The following is an 18043-nucleotide window of genomic DNA, read 5'->3' on the forward strand; positions in this document are numbered from 1 at the left end:
ATGGACATTGAGTTTTTGCGAAATGCTTTTCTGCATCTGTTGAGACCATATAATTTTTTTAATGTATATTTATTTATTTTGAGCGAGAGAGAGAGAGCTCCAGCAGGGGAGGGGCAGAGAGAGAGGGAGAGAGAGAATCCCAATCAGGCTCCACACTGTCAGCCCAGAGCCTGACACGGGGCTCAAACTCACAAACTGTGAGATCATGACCTGAGCTAAAATCAAGAGTCAGACATTTAACTGACTGAGCCACTCAGGAGCCCCTGATCATGTGATTTTTATACTTCTTTTTGTTAATGTGGGGTATCACATTCATTCATTTGCAGGTATTGAACTATCCTTCCACATGTATTATCCTTTTAACGTATTGTTGAATTCAGTTTGCTAATCGTTTTTTTGAGGATTTTTTGCATTTATGTTCATCAGGGATATTGGTCTATAAATTTTTTTGTGCTTTGGGCTTTGTAGTTTTGTTACCAGGGTAATGCTGGCCTCATAGAATGAGTTCATTTTCAATTATTTTATTTTATTTTATTTTATTTTATTTTATTTTATTTTATTTTATTTTAATTTATTTAAATTTACATCCAAGTTAGCATATAGTACAACAATGATTTCAGGAGTAGATTCCTTAATGTCCCTTACCCATTTAGCCCATCCCTCCTCCCCACACCCCCTCCAGTAACCCTCTGTTTGTTCTCCATTTTTTAAATTTTTTTTTTTCAACTTTTTTTATTTATTTTTGGGACAGAGAGAGACAGAGCATGAACAGGGGAGGGGCAGAGAGAGAGGGAGACACAGAATCGGAAACAGGCTCCAGGCTCCGAGCCATCAGCCCAGAGCCTGACGCGGGGCTCGAACTCACGGACTGCGAGATCGTGACCCGGCTGAAGTCGGACGCTTAACCGACTGCGCCACCCAGGCGCCCCTGTTCTCCATTTTTAAGACTGTCTTATGTTTTGTCCCCCTCCCTGTTTTTATATTATTTTTGCTTCCCTTATGTTCATCTGTTTTGTATCTTAAGGTCGTCATATAAGTGAAGTCATATGATATTTGTCTTTCTCTGACTGACTAATTTCACTTAGCATAATACCCTCTAGTTCCATCCACGTAGTTGAAAATGGCAAGATCTCATTATTTTTGATTGCCGAGTAATACTCCATTGTATATATATACCACATCTTCTTTATCCATTCATCTGTTAATGGACATTTGGGCTCTTTCCATACTTTGGCTATTGTTGGTAGTGCTGCTATAAACATTGGGGTGCATGTGCCCCTTTGAAAAAGTACACCTGTATCCCTTGGATAAATACATAGTAGTGCAATTGCTGGGTTGTAGGGTAGTTCTATTTTTAATTTTTTCAGGAACCTCCATACTGTTTTCCAGAGTGACTGTACCAGTTTATATTCCCACCAACAGTATAAAAGAGATCCTCTGTCTCCACATCCTCTCCAACATCTGTTGTTGCCTACGTTGTGAACGTTTGCAGCTCTGACAGGTGTGAGGTGGTATTTCATTGTGGTTTTGATTTGTATTTCCCTGATGATCAGTGAGGTTGAGCATTTTTTTCATGTGTCGGTTGGCCATCTGGATATCTTCTTTGGAGAAGTGCCTGTTCATGTCTTTTGCCCATTTCTTCACTAGATTATTTGTTTTTTGGGTGTTGAGTTTGATAAGTTCTTTATAGATTTTGGATACTAACCCTTTATCTGATATGTCATTTGCAAATATCTTCTCCCATTCTGTCAGTTACCTTTTAGATTTGCTGATTATTTCCTGCACTGTGCAGAAGCTTTTTATTTTGATGAGGTCCCAGTAGTTCATTTTTGCTTTTGTTTCCCTTGCCTCCAGAGTCATGTTGAGTAAGAAGTTGCTGTGGCCAAAATCAAAGAGGTTTTTGCCTGCTTTCTCCTTGAGGATTTTGATGGCTTCCTGTCTTACATTTAGGTCTTTCATCCATTTTGAGTTTCTTTTTGTATATGGTGTAAGAAAGTGGTCCAGGTTCATTTTTCTGCATGTCGCTGTCCAGTTTTCCCAGCACCACTTGCTGAAGAGACTGTCTTTATTCCATTGAATATTCTTTCCTGATTTGTCAAAGATTAGTTAGCCATATGTTTGTGGGTCCGTTTCTAGGTGCTGTATTCTGTTGCATTGATCTGAGTGTCTTAACTCTTCTTTAAATGTTTGGTAGATTTCACCTGTGAAGCCATCTCGTCCTGGACTTTGTTGGGAGTGTTTTGATTACTGGTTGAATTTAATTAATAGGATTTGGCCTGTTCAGATTTTTTTTAAGTTTATTTACTTAGCACAAGTGAGAGTGTGCCTCAGAATCCCAAGCAGGCTCTGTGCTGTCCATGCAGAGCCCGTCACGGGGGTTGATCTCACAAACCAATACCAAGAGTCAGTTTTGGTTGTAACTTCTCTTTCATTTTCATTTTTATTTGGGCCCTCTCTCTTTTTTTCTTGTTGAGTCTGGCTAACAGTTTATCAATTTTGTTTATCTTTTCTAAGAACCAGCTCTTAGTTTCATTGATCACTTGTGTTGTCTTTTTAGTCTATTTCATTTATTTCCACTCTGATCTTTATTATTTGCCTTCTTTTCACCAATCTTAGGCTTTGTTTGTCCTTTCTAGTTTCAGTAGGTGAAAGATTAGGTTGTTTATCTGAGATTTTTTTGTTTACTGTAGTTAGGCCTTCATTATTATGAACTTCTCTCCTTAGAACTGCTTTTGCTCTATCCTGTAGATTTTTGAACATTGTGTTTCCATTTTCATTTGTTTTCAGTAGCATGATGTTTATCCTTCACATGTTTCTGTTTTTTCCAGTTTTCTTCTTGTAATTGATTTCTAGTTGGTACCATCATGGTCAGAAAAGATGCTTGGTGTGATTTCAGTCTTTTTAAATTTATTGACACTTGTTTTGTGGCCTTACATGTGATCTGTCTTGGAGTATGTTCCATATGAATTTCAAAAGAATGTGTATTCTGCTGATTTTGTACGTGTATATATATATCCATCCATCCATCTGTCCATCTATCCATCTGGTATAATGTATCATTCAAAGCCACTGTTTCTTTGTTGATTTTCTGTTTGGGTGATCTATCCATTGATGTAAGTGGGGTATTACAGTTCCCTGCTATTATTGTATTACTGTCAATTTCTCCCTATATATCTGTTAATATTTGTTTTGTGTATTTTTGTGCCCTTGTGTTGGGTGTATAGATATTTGAAATTGTTATATCCTCTTGTTGGATTGATCCCTTTATCATTATGTAATGCCCTTCTTTGTTTCTTCTTACAGTCTTTGTTTTAATATAATACTTGTCTAATATAAGTATTACTACCTCAGCTTTCTTTTATTTCCATTTGCAGGGAATACCTTTTTCTGTCCTTTTCACTTTCAATCTATGTGTGTATTTAGATCTGAAGTGAGTCTCTTATAGGCAGCATATAGGTAGTCTTGTTGTTGTTTTTTTTAATGTTTATTTTGAGAAAGAGCGCATGGGTCGGGGTGGGGGGCAGAGAGAGAGAGAGAGAGGGAGGGACAGAGAGGGAGAGAGAGAGAATCCCAAACAGGCTCCATGCCCAGCGCAGAGTCCAACATGGGACTCGATCCCACAACCATGAGATCACAACCTAAGCTGAAATCAAGAGTTGGACATTCAACTGACTGAGCCACCGTGGTGCCCTGGTGGTCATTTTTTTATTCATTCAACCACCGTATGTCTTTTGATTAGAGTATTTAGTAGATTTACGTTTCAAGTAATTATTGAGAGACATGTACTTATTGCCATTTTGTTGATTGTTTTCTGGTTGTATCTCTTGACTAATTACTGTAGATCTAGACGATTTTACTACTTTTGTCTTTTAACCTTCATACTATGTAAGTAGTTGATCCACTACCTTTACCGTATGTTTACCTTTACCAGTTAGATTTTTTTTTCTTACATAATTTTCTTCTTTCTAGTTATGGCCTTTTCTTTTCCATTTAAAGAAGTCCCTTGGCACCTGGGTGGCTCAGTTGGTTAAGTGTCCGACTCTTGATCTCAGCTTAGGTTTTGGTCTCAGGATTGTGAGTTCAGGTCCCACATTGAGCTCCATGCTGGGCATGAAGCCTATTTAAAAAACAAAAACAAAAAACAAAAAAAAATAAAAATAAAACAGTCCCTTTAAAATTTCTTGTAAGACTGGTTTGGTGGTGATGAACTCCTTTACCTTTTGCTTGTCTGGGAAACTCCTTATCTCTCCTCCTATTCTGAGTGATAACCTTGCTGAGTGGACTACTCTTGATTATAAGTCCTTTCCTTTCACACTTTGAATATATCATGCCACTCCCTCTGCCCTGCAAAGTTTATGCTAAAAAATCACCTCATAGTCTTATGGGAGTTCCCTTGTACTTAACTGGTTGTTTTTCTCTTGCTTCCCATAAGATTCCCTCTTTATTGACATTTTGATTATAACGTCTTGATGTGAGTCTCTTTGGGTTCATCTTATTTGGTGTTTCCTGGACTTGGATGTCTGCTTCCTTCCCCAGACTAGGGAAGTTTTCAGCCATTATTTCTTCAAATAGGTTTTCTGTCCCTTTCTTCTCCTTCTGGGACCTCTGTAATGTGAATGTTAGTATGCTTGATGTTGTCCCAGAAGTCCCTAAACTAACTTTATTTTTTTTTCTTTCTGCTGTTCTAGTTGTATGTTTTCCACTACTGTCTTCCAAATCACTGATCCATTCTTCTGCATTATCTAATCTGTTGCTGATTCATCCTCTTGTGTATTTTTCATTTAAGTTATTGTATTCTTTACTTCTCATTTGTTCTTTTTTCTGTTTTTTATCTCTCTGTTAAAGTTTTTACTATGTTCTTCCATTCTTTTCCTGAGTTTAATGAGCATCTTTATGATCATTACTCTGAACTCTTAATTTGGTAGATTGCTTATCTCCATTTCATTTAGTTCTTCTCCTGAGATTTTGTCTTACTCTTTCATTTGGAACTTGTTCTTTTGTCTCCTCATTTTCCTTAACTCTCTGTTTGTTTTTGTGTATAGGTAGATCAGTTTTATCTCCCGGTCTTGAAGAAGTGGCTTTATGTAAGAGGGTGTCCTGTGGGGCCAGTAGCACAAAACCACCCTGGTCACTCAGTCCAAGTACCTGCCCCCTCCTCCCCGCCCCAGGGTTTCCCCTGTGGGCTACACACACCTTCCTGTTGAGGCTGGGCCACAGTTAGTGCAGACTTGCTGGTGCGTGAGGCTGGCCCCTTGGAACAGGGGCCACTGGAGGAGAGGGGCTCTGGTGTTGGCAGAGACTACCCCCTGGTGTGATGGTGGGGGGGGAGCCACTTGGGAAGGACTCTGCCAGGGTAGGTGGATGGGGGCTGGGGAGTCCACAGGGCAATGCTGGGGTGTGGTGAGTAGTGCCAGCACAGAAGATGGAGAGTGTCAGAACTGTCTCTCACCACCACCAGGCCAACTAGGTAGAAGAGGGGTGAAGAAAATGGTGCCTGCCAATGCTTCCTTCCCTGGAGAATGTTCCAGCAGATATCTGCCCCTCTAGCACATGCCCTAAAATTAGTGACTCTCTTAGAAGTCTCAGTTTCCTGCTGTTCTCTGGTACGTAAGCCCTACTGGTTTCCAAAGCCACATGTTATGGAGGCTCTGCTTCCTGGTGTAGGTCCCTTGAGCTGGGGAGCCCATGTGGGACTTGGACCCCTCATTCCTCAGGAAAGGCCTTTACAGTGGAGATATCCCTCCCACTTGTGGGTCACCACACCAGGGGTGTAGGTCCTGACTAGACCACATCTTGCCCTGCCTACCCATCTTGGTGTGGCTTTTTCTGTATATTCTTAGTTGTGTAAAATCTTTTCTGCCAGTCTTCACTTCATTTTCAGAGATAGTTCTATATGTAGTTGTAGTTCTGGTTTGTCCATGGAAGGAGGTGAACTCAGGATCTTCCTACTCCACCATCTTGATCCCACCCCCTTGAGGGAAATTTTGGGGTGATTTTGATGGTGGTTACGTATGTATTTGTCAAAATTCATAGAATTCTGTTCCTGAAAGTGGATGATTTTTCTATATATAAATTATACTTCAATAAACTAGACTTTTCAAAAATTTCTGTATTTGGGAGTAATTGATTGTCAGTATCCTCCAGGCTGTAGCTAAATGAGCAGTTGATGGATTCCTAAGATAAGTGATTTCTTTTTGGCAGTCAGTTTTCACTCTGGAAGCCTATGTTTTGGTCATACTTTTCTCATACTTTTGACAAGTAAACTGTTGTGTGGCTCTTCTTACCCCCGTCACACTGAAAATGCGTTTCTGTTCTTCACACAGTCCACCTTCAAATCCTTGTCATCCTTCTGCCATTTAACTCATTCCTCTGTTTTCCTCTCCCCTGCATAAGCAGAGGTCTTCCAGTGTTTTGGGTGGCCTGTATCTCGGCCTCTTTTGGGCCAAATACCTTCTCCCTCCTCTCGTTGCACAGTCCCTTTACTCCAATTTACCCATCCACAGACCTGATCAGTTCATAATATTGCTGTTTGTAGAGCGGTTTTTAGTCTTGTAGTGGATGGTCTTTAATCTGGCTGTGGCTCAGGTCAGAGGCTTTCCCATCCTGTGCTGGCAGTAGGTCACTGTGCCCCTTCTCTACCCCAACTCTGGTCTACCAGCTGCCAACCAGCACTCCAGTTTGCCAGTGACAAGCGCCAGTGAAGAGGGGAGAAGAAGTTGTAACCCTGAGTCTGTGTATTAAGAGGCTATATTTTGGGAACCCCCAGATATTCTTGGTCGCAAAGGCACCAGTTCTGTCTCCCTAGAGATTTAATTCCATTCACCCTTGGATATAGTCCTAGAGAAACATTTGCACAGTAATATGTACTGCACCACTTAAAATTGTTAATTGGAGATTGAATTACTTGTCAGCTTTTAAAAATGTAGTCCTCTCAGGTCAGAGAGGAGGGTGTTAGCAGCATGAGTAGATGAGCTATTGCATTTTTTTTCTTTCCCTTCCTCTTTTCTCCTCCTCCCTTTTCCTCTCTCTCATTCTTCCACCTTTCTTTTGTCTCTGTTTTACCACTTGTTTCCTGCTCCCTCTTATTTTCATTTATATTTATCTCTCTGCCTTAGCCAAACCTTTATCAATAACCTGACAGATCACAGAGTGACTTTAATATCTAGAATCATGAATAAAGTCCAGTGATGATTGGGAAATGTGCAGAACTCCTCAGATCCTCTTGAGAATGGAAATACCCTAATGAGAAGGAGGATTGCAGCAAGGACTCAGTTTGTGTAGCCTAAATTCTTAGATGCAAGAGGAATTATGTACTCCCTTCTTCTTTAAATAGGAGATTGCCCTGGACCAAGAATTGTTTAAAGGAGGAAAGATTGGCTAAAGGGGTTCAGAAAACAGCAAATTTCATTTTTTATTCCATTGATATGCATCATTCTTATTCACATCTTCAGCACATGATTGCAAATATTTGCCTATATGTCTAAAGGCCCCCATCATAATGTATATATCAGGACAAGGGCAGGTTTCTAAAAATTGAGCTGAGTTGCATCTATGAAACTTGGAAATCTTAATGCCTGTGCTGACAAATATCCTGACAAGTAAATACTATACTCATTCAGTATTACATAGTGATTTCATTTGCACAAAACCTCACAATGCTCTGCCACTTCAGTCAAATGTCTAGAGCACTGGGGAAAGGAAGAACGTGTTTATCTTGATCTCCAAAAAGGGATTTAAGGGAGAGAGCAGGCTGTATATTAGACTGTTTTCATTGCCTGTCAGCTATGGTAAACCTGAGCTGTCTGCGGTGTCTCTAGATAAGCAGCAACAGCAGCAGAGGCCTTAGCATGTATGTATGACTGCATTCATTTGTACTTCTTATGTATCTCAAAATTTCTAAAGGCTGTGTAGCATCTTTGGTGGAGCCTTTAACAATTGTGTCTCTGCTAATCACTGGCTTTTATGCAGTGCCCTTAATTCTCAGGTCTGCCAGCTTCAGTGAATGAAGTGTGGGATGAAGCTTAAGTTTATATTGAGTGGATGAAGATTCTCTTTCCTCTCAGAGTCAGCCCTTGTTTAGTTCTGTTGGTGTGGGCACTCTTCAGCAGGGGACTCTGAGGTGGTGCCTGTTCCTAATATTTTATGGTACTTCTCCTCCTCCTAAACTTGGGGGGCAGCAAAATGGGGCCTCAGGAGCCACCTCTGTTTGAATGGCTCCTCCTGTGTTTAAATATGGTTATTGATGCTTGTTGGAAAGAGAAATTAAAAATTTGTATCACGCAGTAGAAAATGTGAGAAAAGTAATTTGGGAAATGGAAAATGGCCAGCAGCTTGATTTGTATAGAAATGTGTATGTCAGAGCTGGAAAACTAATGAATGAAGCTCACCTACTTTGTGAAGATACTATGTTGGTGAGGGTTGTTTGCCCCAGATTTTTCTGTGAAATATTGCTCAGGCAACACCGAATAATAAAACAGTGGTACTGTCTGTGTGGACTCGTTTCTTTGCCTCCCTAGATACTGATCAGGGTTTGCATAACTGTTCCAGCATGATCATTTCAGAGTTAGGCAGAATGGATTTTGTCCTACCCTAGATTCTGCTGCTTTGGTTGGAGCTTTTGTTGTGAAGTATTCTAAAATCATTAAAACCACTTGAGTCAGCAACGACCCCTATAAATCAGGAGCTATTGTGTGCGCACTCATTCTACTGGTGCATGCTCCAAACATACGGTCATTGAAGATGAACTGGAGGGGACTGCTTTCTCTTCACCGATTGTTAAGTAGCTATGATTGTTAGCATTTGTTTGTGATTAGTGAAGCAGGTTTCCTTTCTGTGTGTCCTTCCCTCCCCACCCCCATCTCCTAAGATAAGGCCAGTCACAGCCATTTGGATGCTCTGTTAGTCTATCCTGTAATTTTTCCCTTTAATTACCAAAGTAAATGAATTTTCTCTCACGACAAACATTTCTTTAGTCCAGAAATAGTGTCCTTGGTTATGGTAAGCCCTAGTTAGGTTTCTTTCTGAATCTATAGGAGAAGTGTACAAATACTGCCTTTGAGAACAATGCCAAAGCATCAGAAGCTGCATATTACTTGTAAAGGGAAGATGTGCTAAGTGATTAAATTCTTGCTCCTTCCAAGTTTGTCTCCCATTAATTTATACGAATATGGAGTAGAATGGGCAAGTGGCAGAGCCTCCGAGATGAGCCCAGTCCTGGATGTTCTTCCCTTTTGAAGTGAGGGACAAAGATGTGTGAGGAAGGTGTATTTGGACCGCTGAGCAACTCTTGGTCTGCTTTGGTCCCTTTTTCCAAGATTGTTTCTTCATCAGTTCACCACAAATTTGGGAGGAGTTTGAGGCTCTAAGCAGATGGACATTATCAAGTACTAGTACTGTTTCCCATGAAAGAAAACCATGTTTCTGAGTATAAAATGGCCCCAGCTGTCTTCCAGGCAGCAAGGAGTTCTTGGCGCCTGACATAGATTGTGAATATCAGATACTCAGGGTCAGTGCAGTGTCTCCTTTTTATTTCTTTTCCCCCTTTCCAATTTTATTTTAATAATTAAAAATACTGCTGATCACACTGAATGACTTCTGGCAGAAAGGCGGTCTGTCCCAGAAGGACCAGTTGTGGGCCATCGGGTTTATGACGTCCATAAAACCAGAGCCACATCAGAGCATGGCCTCCCTGAGTGACAGGATTTTTGCTTCCACCAGGGTCCCCCATCAACTGACTGCTTTGGATATTTGTTTTGGGTTGGTTTTTTGTTCTGTTTTGTTTCCTGATGCATGTGTGACTGTACATGTGTGCACACATTTAAAGATATAAATGAAACAGGTATGTAATGCCCTCTGCCTGTTAGAAAGACTAAAGCCATCAAAATAACAAACGGCGTGTATTTGCTAGAATGTCAAAGTTATGAGTTTATTTTGTAATGATGTGCTCCTGCCTTCATGAGGTAAACTGGCCGTGGCGGAGGTGTTATTAGTAATATGGACTCAGTGGAGCAGAAAGCCGAGTGACCGAGAGATCAGTGTATCAGTCAGAGAGAGGGCAAATGGAAAGAGACAGCAGGAGAATGAGAAAGGAGCCACAGTGCCTGGGCTGAGATTAAAGACGGAGGAGGAGGGGAGCCCAGTGGTCAGATATGGTCTCCCCTGTTCCTGGGGCTCCTTCAGAGGAGTCGCTGGCATGTTGTTCAGCCCGGGGCTGTCTGCAAACACTGGTTCTCTGCACTTCCTTACCAAGGAAGGTGGTAATCTGAGAACAATTTTGCTTTGCATATTCCTTTCAGAGAGTCTCTTCGTCCTTCCTAGCTGAAGTTAAATGGGTCTGAGGCCAGCTGGGCCATACTGAGGGGATTACTTTGGTCACCAACTTCCTCATCCTTTGCAACGTCTTGATGTAGGGGCTGACCCAGCATGGAAGGGACCATCTCAAAGCTCCTAACAAGAAGGGGCAAAATGGGAATATACAGGTAGAATTTGCTGGTCTTTCATTTGTTAGAATCTTCCCAGAGACTAAAAATGAGTAAAAGTTATTACTAAGGAAGAAATATTTGTGTTGTTATTTTCTGAAGGAGGAGGGGAGAGGGAAAAGAAAAGGTAAAATACAGTAAGCGCTCTACAACTGTTTAGAGCTCTCCAGGGCTACCCTAGATGACTGGCAATTACTACCCACTCGGCAGTTTGCAGTAGTCAGTGATCAGGCTGCCCGGCTTCCATTGCTGGGTCAGAAAACCTCCCTCCCTGAAAGAAATTATTAACCAGTCTTCAAGGGAAAAAGAAACCCTACAATTTCCAAGTCCACTCATATTTTTTTCTTCCTTTTCTTCTTCTTTGAGGAAAACTTTGTGGTTTCCAGTTGCAGGTACCTTTCAGCCTCACACGGGTTAAACTCCTTCAGGGATACACCAAGGATTGAGGCCTTGTGTACTCCCTGGAACATTGGAAGAGAAAGACAGAGGAGAGGCGGGCTTGGGTATAAATCACTGCCCTCCACCCAGCACACTAAAAGGACTTTAGACTCAAGGGTTTGTGTGTGGGTCATGGGTCGCTTCCGGATTTTGCCAGCTTTAGGACTGTGTGTGGGGACCAACTTCAAAATTCAAATCTAAGGGGAAAGTCTTTAAAAAAAATTAGGAACCTAAACCTCATAGCGTTTAACTGAGACTTGTCATAAAGATTGTCAAAAGGCAGGCATGTTACCTCTTTGTGTAGACGTGTAGCAATTCCTCTGGTCTGCTCACAGTGAGGTAGCCTGCACTTCAGGGTCCCAGCCTCACCCACCACCATGGCTCTAGCTGAGTCGAAGTATGCTACACCTATCTGTGGCAGCTAGAGACAGAGGGTTGCTGGTTTTTAAATTGCAACAATGTATGTGATTGTTCAAAAGCCTTTTTGATTTTTCTAAGCTCTCTTTTTTTTTTTTTTAATTTTTTTTTTTTAACGTTTATTTAACATTGACAGACAGAGCATGAGCAGGGGAGGGGCAGAGAGAGGGGGAGACACAGAATCCGAAGCAGGCTCCAGGCTCTGAGCTGTCAGCACAGAGCCCAACACGGGGCTCGAACTCACAAACTGTGAGATCATGACCTGAGCCAAAGTCGGAGGCTCAACCGACTGAGCCACCCAGGTGCCCCAAGCTCTCTTTTTAAGACAAAGGAACCACAGAAGCTGGAATCTGTGTCTTGTGGAGAAAAGAACCCATTTTAGTGAGAATCGCAAAATAGACTTTGCCTTTATTTCTGTCAAGATGAATGTGTTTTCTCTTGCTTGTTTCTCTAGGTCCTTGGGCGGGAAGTATACACCTCCAATAACCAGCTTGGGGGCATTCAGATCATGCACAACAATGGGGTGACCCACAGCATCGTTTGTGATGACTTTGAAGGGGTTTTCACTGTCCTGCACTGGCTGTCTTACATGCCTAAGGTGAGCCCTTTGTACCCAGCATTGACAAAGCCCACAGAACCAGGCCTCTCCACCAAGGATTACAGGGCCTCTGTGTTTGAGGTCTCCTCCTTATGGGGGAGAAATTGTTTTATGAAATATTCCTCTGGAAGTTGTTGGTTTCTCTTTTCCTTGCAGCTGTCTTTGGGTTTCTACCTTAAAATGCCTTTGGATTTCATTGGTATAGGCCCCTTTCTGATGTTTTCCAGTCACAGAAGCCTTCATGGCCTGTCTGAGCTCAGATCCCAGCATACCAAGGCCTCTTCCTCACTGTGGGTTTTCTCCTTTGCAATAGCCATCCATCCCCCTGGGAAGCTTCCCCTAAAGCATGGAAACACTGAAATCAAGAGTCAGAATGTACCACATTTTGCCAGGCTCCTACATGATACTTGAGACCTGTGTATGTGGTCAGGGCCTGGCATACAGTTGGGATGCCTCTCAGTGATGACTGGGACAGATAGGTGTGATTCCGTATGTGGTCCCTACTGCCTTTGTAATGATTGTGGCTGAGCTGGTACTGCAGGCCTATTGTTCACTGATTGCTATGCTCTTTCCTCCCCACTGCCTTTCAGAATGTGCACAGTTTAGTACCTCTCCTGAACTCCAAGGATCCTATAGATAGAATCATCGAATTTGTTCCTACGAAGGCCCCCTATGATCCTCGATGGATGCTAGCAGGCCGTCCTCACCCAAGTATGTATTTTTTGAGGGTCCTGTGGTACCCTGGCCCTCAGGCTATCCGTCTTCCTTTTATTCACTAACCAATTCCTGCACAACAGTACATGACAAAACAGAGCTACTTTAGTAGTCTGGAAATGAGACACATCTTTAAAACAGCTCTCCAAAGATTAAGGTGGAAAATCCTTCCAGAACACATGAGAAACAAAGGAAATTAGATGTACAAGTCAGTCTCTGAGTCATAAGCAATATAGTCACTAATACATTTCTTCTGTTAATTCTGTTATTAAAGCACTTATTACTTAATGGGTTCAAAGACTTTAAATCTAAGCAATAAAGTCATAGAATCTTCGACCATCTAATCTCTGTAAACAAAGATTAATCAGATCAGTTTTAGAAAAGATATTTGACCTTCAGTGTAGAACATGACTATACTCTTGTCAGCACACTATTTCTGAGCATTCAGCCTGCCTGTGCCCTTTTTTCTTATGATATTGGTAATAGTTGGGACTTGCTGTAGTTATTCATGTAAGATTATTTTGTAAGGTCATTATTCATGAAGAGATTGTCCAGAACTCTTGACTTCATAAATATATTGAGTGAGAACAAGCCCTCCCTCCATGTTTATCTCATATATCCCTGTCTTGTGGCTGATTTTACCTATCTTCAAAACAAAAAACCAGAAAAACAGTGGTGTCTCCATGTAAGGTGAATGTACATTCTCACTTGCCAGTTCATTAGGCTGCTTTAACAAACCTTACTTCTCAGGTGGTTCTTTTGTGAGGCCCCAAATCCCCCTACTACATTTTGAATCTGTGCTTTTCAGGTTATTTGAGAAAGTGTTCTTCTTTGCATGTTTATGGCAACTATTTCAAAGAAAGCCTTATTATCTAAAAGAAGAATGGAATGCAGAAGATAATTCATTAAATTTAAGAGTCATTTTGATTTTGTTGAAAGAAAAGAAGAGGTCTGTGTAAGGAAGACTTACTAAACCTCTGTGGGTACCCACTGTGAGCTAGGTGGGACTGCAAAGCACTTTCATATACATTATCTTCTTTAGGCTTTCTACTTCTCAGAGATAAAAAAAAAAAAAAAAAAAAAAAAAGATCACCACTTTAAAAGCTCAGAGAAGTTAAGTGATTTGTGCAAGGTCACACAGCTATTACTTAGGAATTGGAACTTAATCTGCAGTCCAACTATAGATAGGTTAGAAAAATCACCAGAGGAATTTCAATTTCAATTTTTACCTGTTGTCTTCAGTACCTTTTCTTACTTTTCATAAAATGAAATCGTTTTTCCTACATAGCCAGAAAAAATCACCATAGTAATCTCCCTACCTCTCATATGTGTACCATGATTATGATAAGAACTATGAACCTCTAAGATCTTGTCAGCCTTAAAATCCAGAACTTTTCTGGGGGAATTCAGAACAAGAGTCAGTGAGTCTTCTCCTGGGAATCATGAGGGTGGTGGCAGGGCGGGGGTGGGGAGGGGCATCTTAGTTGACTTATAAGTTCTACATCTGAACTGAACACAACCTGCTCTTTAAGGTTTCGGGGTGGGGGTGAAGTGAAGTCCACCTACACCAGCCATGGCCCACCAATGACCCCCCCCCCTAGTCAAAATACAAGGTGGGAAATTTTTTAAAAAAGAAAGTCTTTCCATTTTGATGAATTTTATAGTTCCAAATCATTATTATTGAAGTAAGAATCATAAAATGATTGAAGCATACAAAGTTAAAATTTCAGTATCCTGATACACTTAGAAGTTTGATTTAGAACCTTCATCAAAATTTGAGCCCTCTTTCATGGGGTGGACAGATGTGTGTGTATGTAGGTGGGCATTATCCTGGCCATTATTAATGAAATCCACAGAATAAAATGAAATTTGTGATAAACTAAGTTTTCTGTTTTTTGGATAATATTTTTTCATCGTCTCCCTAGTAATTCATCCTGCTGTCTATGTGCAGCTAACACTCGCTCCCAAATCGAGTGACTTCAGATTTTAATTTAGTGGAAGCGTTAAAGAAAGCAGATGATTCCCTGTGATAAGTTAAAGCAGATATCTTCTAGGTGAAAAGTTAAAGTCATTTATTAGAGGAGATAGTGCTGTGATATTCTTCAAACTGACGCCCAACACGAGACCAGAATCTAAACGATCGGCTTTGGGCTCACGATAGAGAGATAATTTTGAAATGGATGATCACATTTTACACTGGGGCCATAGAGGCAAGGAATGTAGAACACAGTAATTACAAATTTAGTCTTGATAAAACACTCTCCATCCTGTTTAAGTCAGCAGAGGTTAGCTTGCTCGGATCTCCACTTTTAATTGGTTTTGGACTTGGGTTTTTAGGGGGCGGAGGGCCTTGTTCAAATTAGAAGGATCACTGAGAAACCGTGAGCTGAGGGGCAAGCTAGGAAACCGTTATTTGCAGAAGCTTTTATGGGGCCTTGGTCAAACACGGATACCTGTGGAACAAAAGTTTTTTTCTTAACCTGAGATGTCAAAAGTTACATGTCTTGCCAGTAAGGAAATTCTATGTGCAAGGGTGGTTAATGACATTAAGTGTATGCATCTTAACCGTTACATTTTTGCTACGTGTCAAGAGTATGTGGGCATGGCCCTTCCTTAGAGAAAGATTATAGTTTGTCAGCTGTAAGTAAAGGGGATGTATCATGTATCTTGCTGCTTTTCTAGCAAAGAAGCCATTCCCCTTTTCCTTTCCCCACATTTGGGTCCTCATCTGATCATTAGTACTTATCATTGGCTGTCTTCAGCTTTCCATTACAAAAAAGTCAGTGGAATCAAACAAAATTGTAAGCTAAGTTTTAAAATAGAAATAGACATTTTGAAAACACTTTAATGACTTGGCTGCCTTTTGACAAATGTTTGTGGTGTTTTGAAAAAAGCCAAGTTATTTATTTAAAAGCATGCAAACTCTGCTAGCTGAACCCCATCGTTTAACAATAAATGATGCTTTTGCTGATAAATGATTCTTTTTATGCAGACTAGCAAATGAAATAGGAGATGATGTCTGAAGGCAGATGAACATTCAGCTGCCTAATGCGTGCATCTATTATAATATGGTTAAAAACAACAACAAACTCCCCAAAAAAATCCCCCAAATCCAACCTTAAATTTGCCAGTTCCAGTGCATTTTCAGTGGATTGATGATCTTTATTCTCCCTTTGTTCTCTTTCTTTCCCTTCTGTAGCCCAGAAAGGTCAGTGGTTGAGTGGATTCTTTGACTATGGATCTTTCTCTGAAATCATGCAACCCTGGGCACAGACTGTGGTGGTTGGCAGAGCCAGGTAAGAGCCCTTTTGTTTTGGAAGCTCTTCTTCCTCCCAACTAAAACCAAGAGAGGAAAGGGCTATAGCTATATAGGTTTGTTTTGTTTTGTTTTACCAATAATGCTCTCTTTGTCTAAACTTCCGAAGAATATTGGATTATAGTCATGCCCAACCAAGGCAGCATAACTGAAGTGCTGGTTCCCAGTAGTCATTTACTGTGTCACTCCAATGATGCGTTTAATCCGAAGTCTGGTTTTGACACTTCCTTTTTATAATGCTGAAAGAAAAGCTCTCTGAGGGCTGTAAAGCCCAAATACAATAGCCATAGCCCACCAATGACCTTCCCCTTCCCCTTCCCCAAAGACCATTTTCTTTCAGAGGCAGGTGACAAATGAATCAGACTCATCTACCTTTCCATGTAACCCAAAAGATCTATGTAACCTAGAAGAAGTCCCTTCCTGGCAGTGAGATTATTTAAGTAACAAACGTACTATATTGGTTTATCATCAGATTTGAATTGCAAAAAAATAAAATAAATAAAATAAAAAAGTTTGCCTGAAATAGGAATTAGTAAAATAAACTGGGATAGATTGCTGGACTACCTATACTTTTCAAATGGGAAATTGAAGTTTCTATTAAATTTTAATACCCCCTCTAAGAAGTGCTTCACTCAATAGCAAGCCCTGCACGAAATCATCTGTAGCGCTCGCTATAACGAGCACCTGCCAAGGCTGATCCTAATCTCGTTCTGCACTGCGGAGACATGCTGCCCCAGGGACCCACATCTGGAACTCACCTTCCTCTCGGGGGCAATCAGTTTTCCTTATCTTGGTGAAAAGTGGCACCTGCTCAAGATTCTCAAACATGCCACATTGGGTTGAGATTTAGATTCTAGCCTTGAAAATAATTCTAGGCTTCATGGTATTCTCAGTACAGCAGGTCAGCACGTCTTATGCTGCCAATGACAAGGAGCCATCAGATGGCAGATCCAACAGACAGGGTCTTCCACTGTGACTCTGAATAAGAGTCAGGCCTGGAGTTAGCCCAGACTGAAACTCACAGGGGCTAGCTCCCATTTTCTCTCACGTCTCAGGTCTTCTACCTCACCACGGGCCTCCGGGTCCCAGTGAGAACTATTCTTTGTGCCTGGTAAAATTCCATGGGGGGTTGGGGGTACACTGGAGATAGAACCCTCCTACCAGAGTCTATTGGTTTGTTATGGAGGGTCCTTATATCACAGACCAACTTTTTTGAAAATTTGTCTGTTACCTATTCTGCTTCAGTTTTTTTGTCTGTAAAAATCATGACAGATTTTAAGCCTCAGAAAGTGAAACCTTTGTTTAGGTCTTTAAGATCCTCCCATGGGAAACAGGAAAATGCTTTACACTTATGATTGGAAGAATAAGGATTGTTCTGTGAGCAAGATCAGTCAAGCTTGGCTTTAGTTAGCTCTGCCATTGTTTATTGCAACACCCACTCTGACTTCTTCCTTTCTTTCCATCTGATGAGTTCTGGGCTTCTTACTCCAAACACATACACATGCTCACAAGTATATAAAACACAAATGGAGCTAGCTTCTTTCAAAAGCAATGGTATTTCAAGAAATAAATATAAATGTATTCTTCTGGGATTGTTACTGTAAGTGCTGCCAAAACTCATCTTTGGTATGTATGTTTGGAATATGTGTGCTATTGGCTGTAAATTGTCTTTTATTATTCCATGGCACCTTGTCCAGGGACACACTATAAAACAAGATGTAGCATCTTCATGTGCTAGCCTGATAAAATTTATATGAAGTATAATAGAAAACAGAAGTTGTTCTGAGCTGTTTTCAAGTTCAATAAATAACTGTAATACTCGGATAAAGATGTTCTTTATTAGGTCACATGGGCCCTAATATATAAGTTATAAGTTACCGATTTAGGGTGGCTTTTGCAATTACAAGTTTCCAGTTGGATTGTTAATCATTGTGAACAGAAATATTTCTAAACCCTCCTGTGTACCTCCTGCTCGTTGTCTGGTTGTCTAGAGGGCTTTTGATTCTGATTCAATGCAGGCAAGTGACAAGGGGGTGGGTGGTCCCCACTCAGGCCCCTGTCAGTGATGACAAGAATCCATTT

At 40.9% G+C, this 18043-nt stretch overlaps 1 protein-coding gene across 8 annotated transcripts in view; it reads left to right on the plus strand.

Moving 5' to 3' along the window:
• ACACA (acetyl-CoA carboxylase alpha) overlaps positions 1 to 18043 on the plus strand; it is a 274923-nt gene that overhangs the window by 220323 nt on the left and 36557 nt on the right. For all 8 annotated transcript variants that reach the window (XM_030296955.1, XM_030296959.1, XM_030296958.2 and 5 more), the window contains 3 exons: positions 11788 to 11931; positions 12522 to 12642; positions 15845 to 15941. In XM_030296955.1, the coding sequence (XP_030152815.1) occupies positions 11788 to 11931; positions 12522 to 12642; positions 15845 to 15941 (362 nt within the window). The remainder of the gene's footprint in view (positions 1 to 11787; positions 11932 to 12521; positions 12643 to 15844; positions 15942 to 18043) is intronic.

This window comes from Lynx canadensis, chromosome E1 (genome assembly GCF_007474595.2).
Source record: "Lynx canadensis isolate LIC74 chromosome E1, mLynCan4.pri.v2, whole genome shotgun sequence".
NCBI classification, from domain to species: Eukaryota; Metazoa; Chordata; class Mammalia; order Carnivora; family Felidae; genus Lynx; species Lynx canadensis.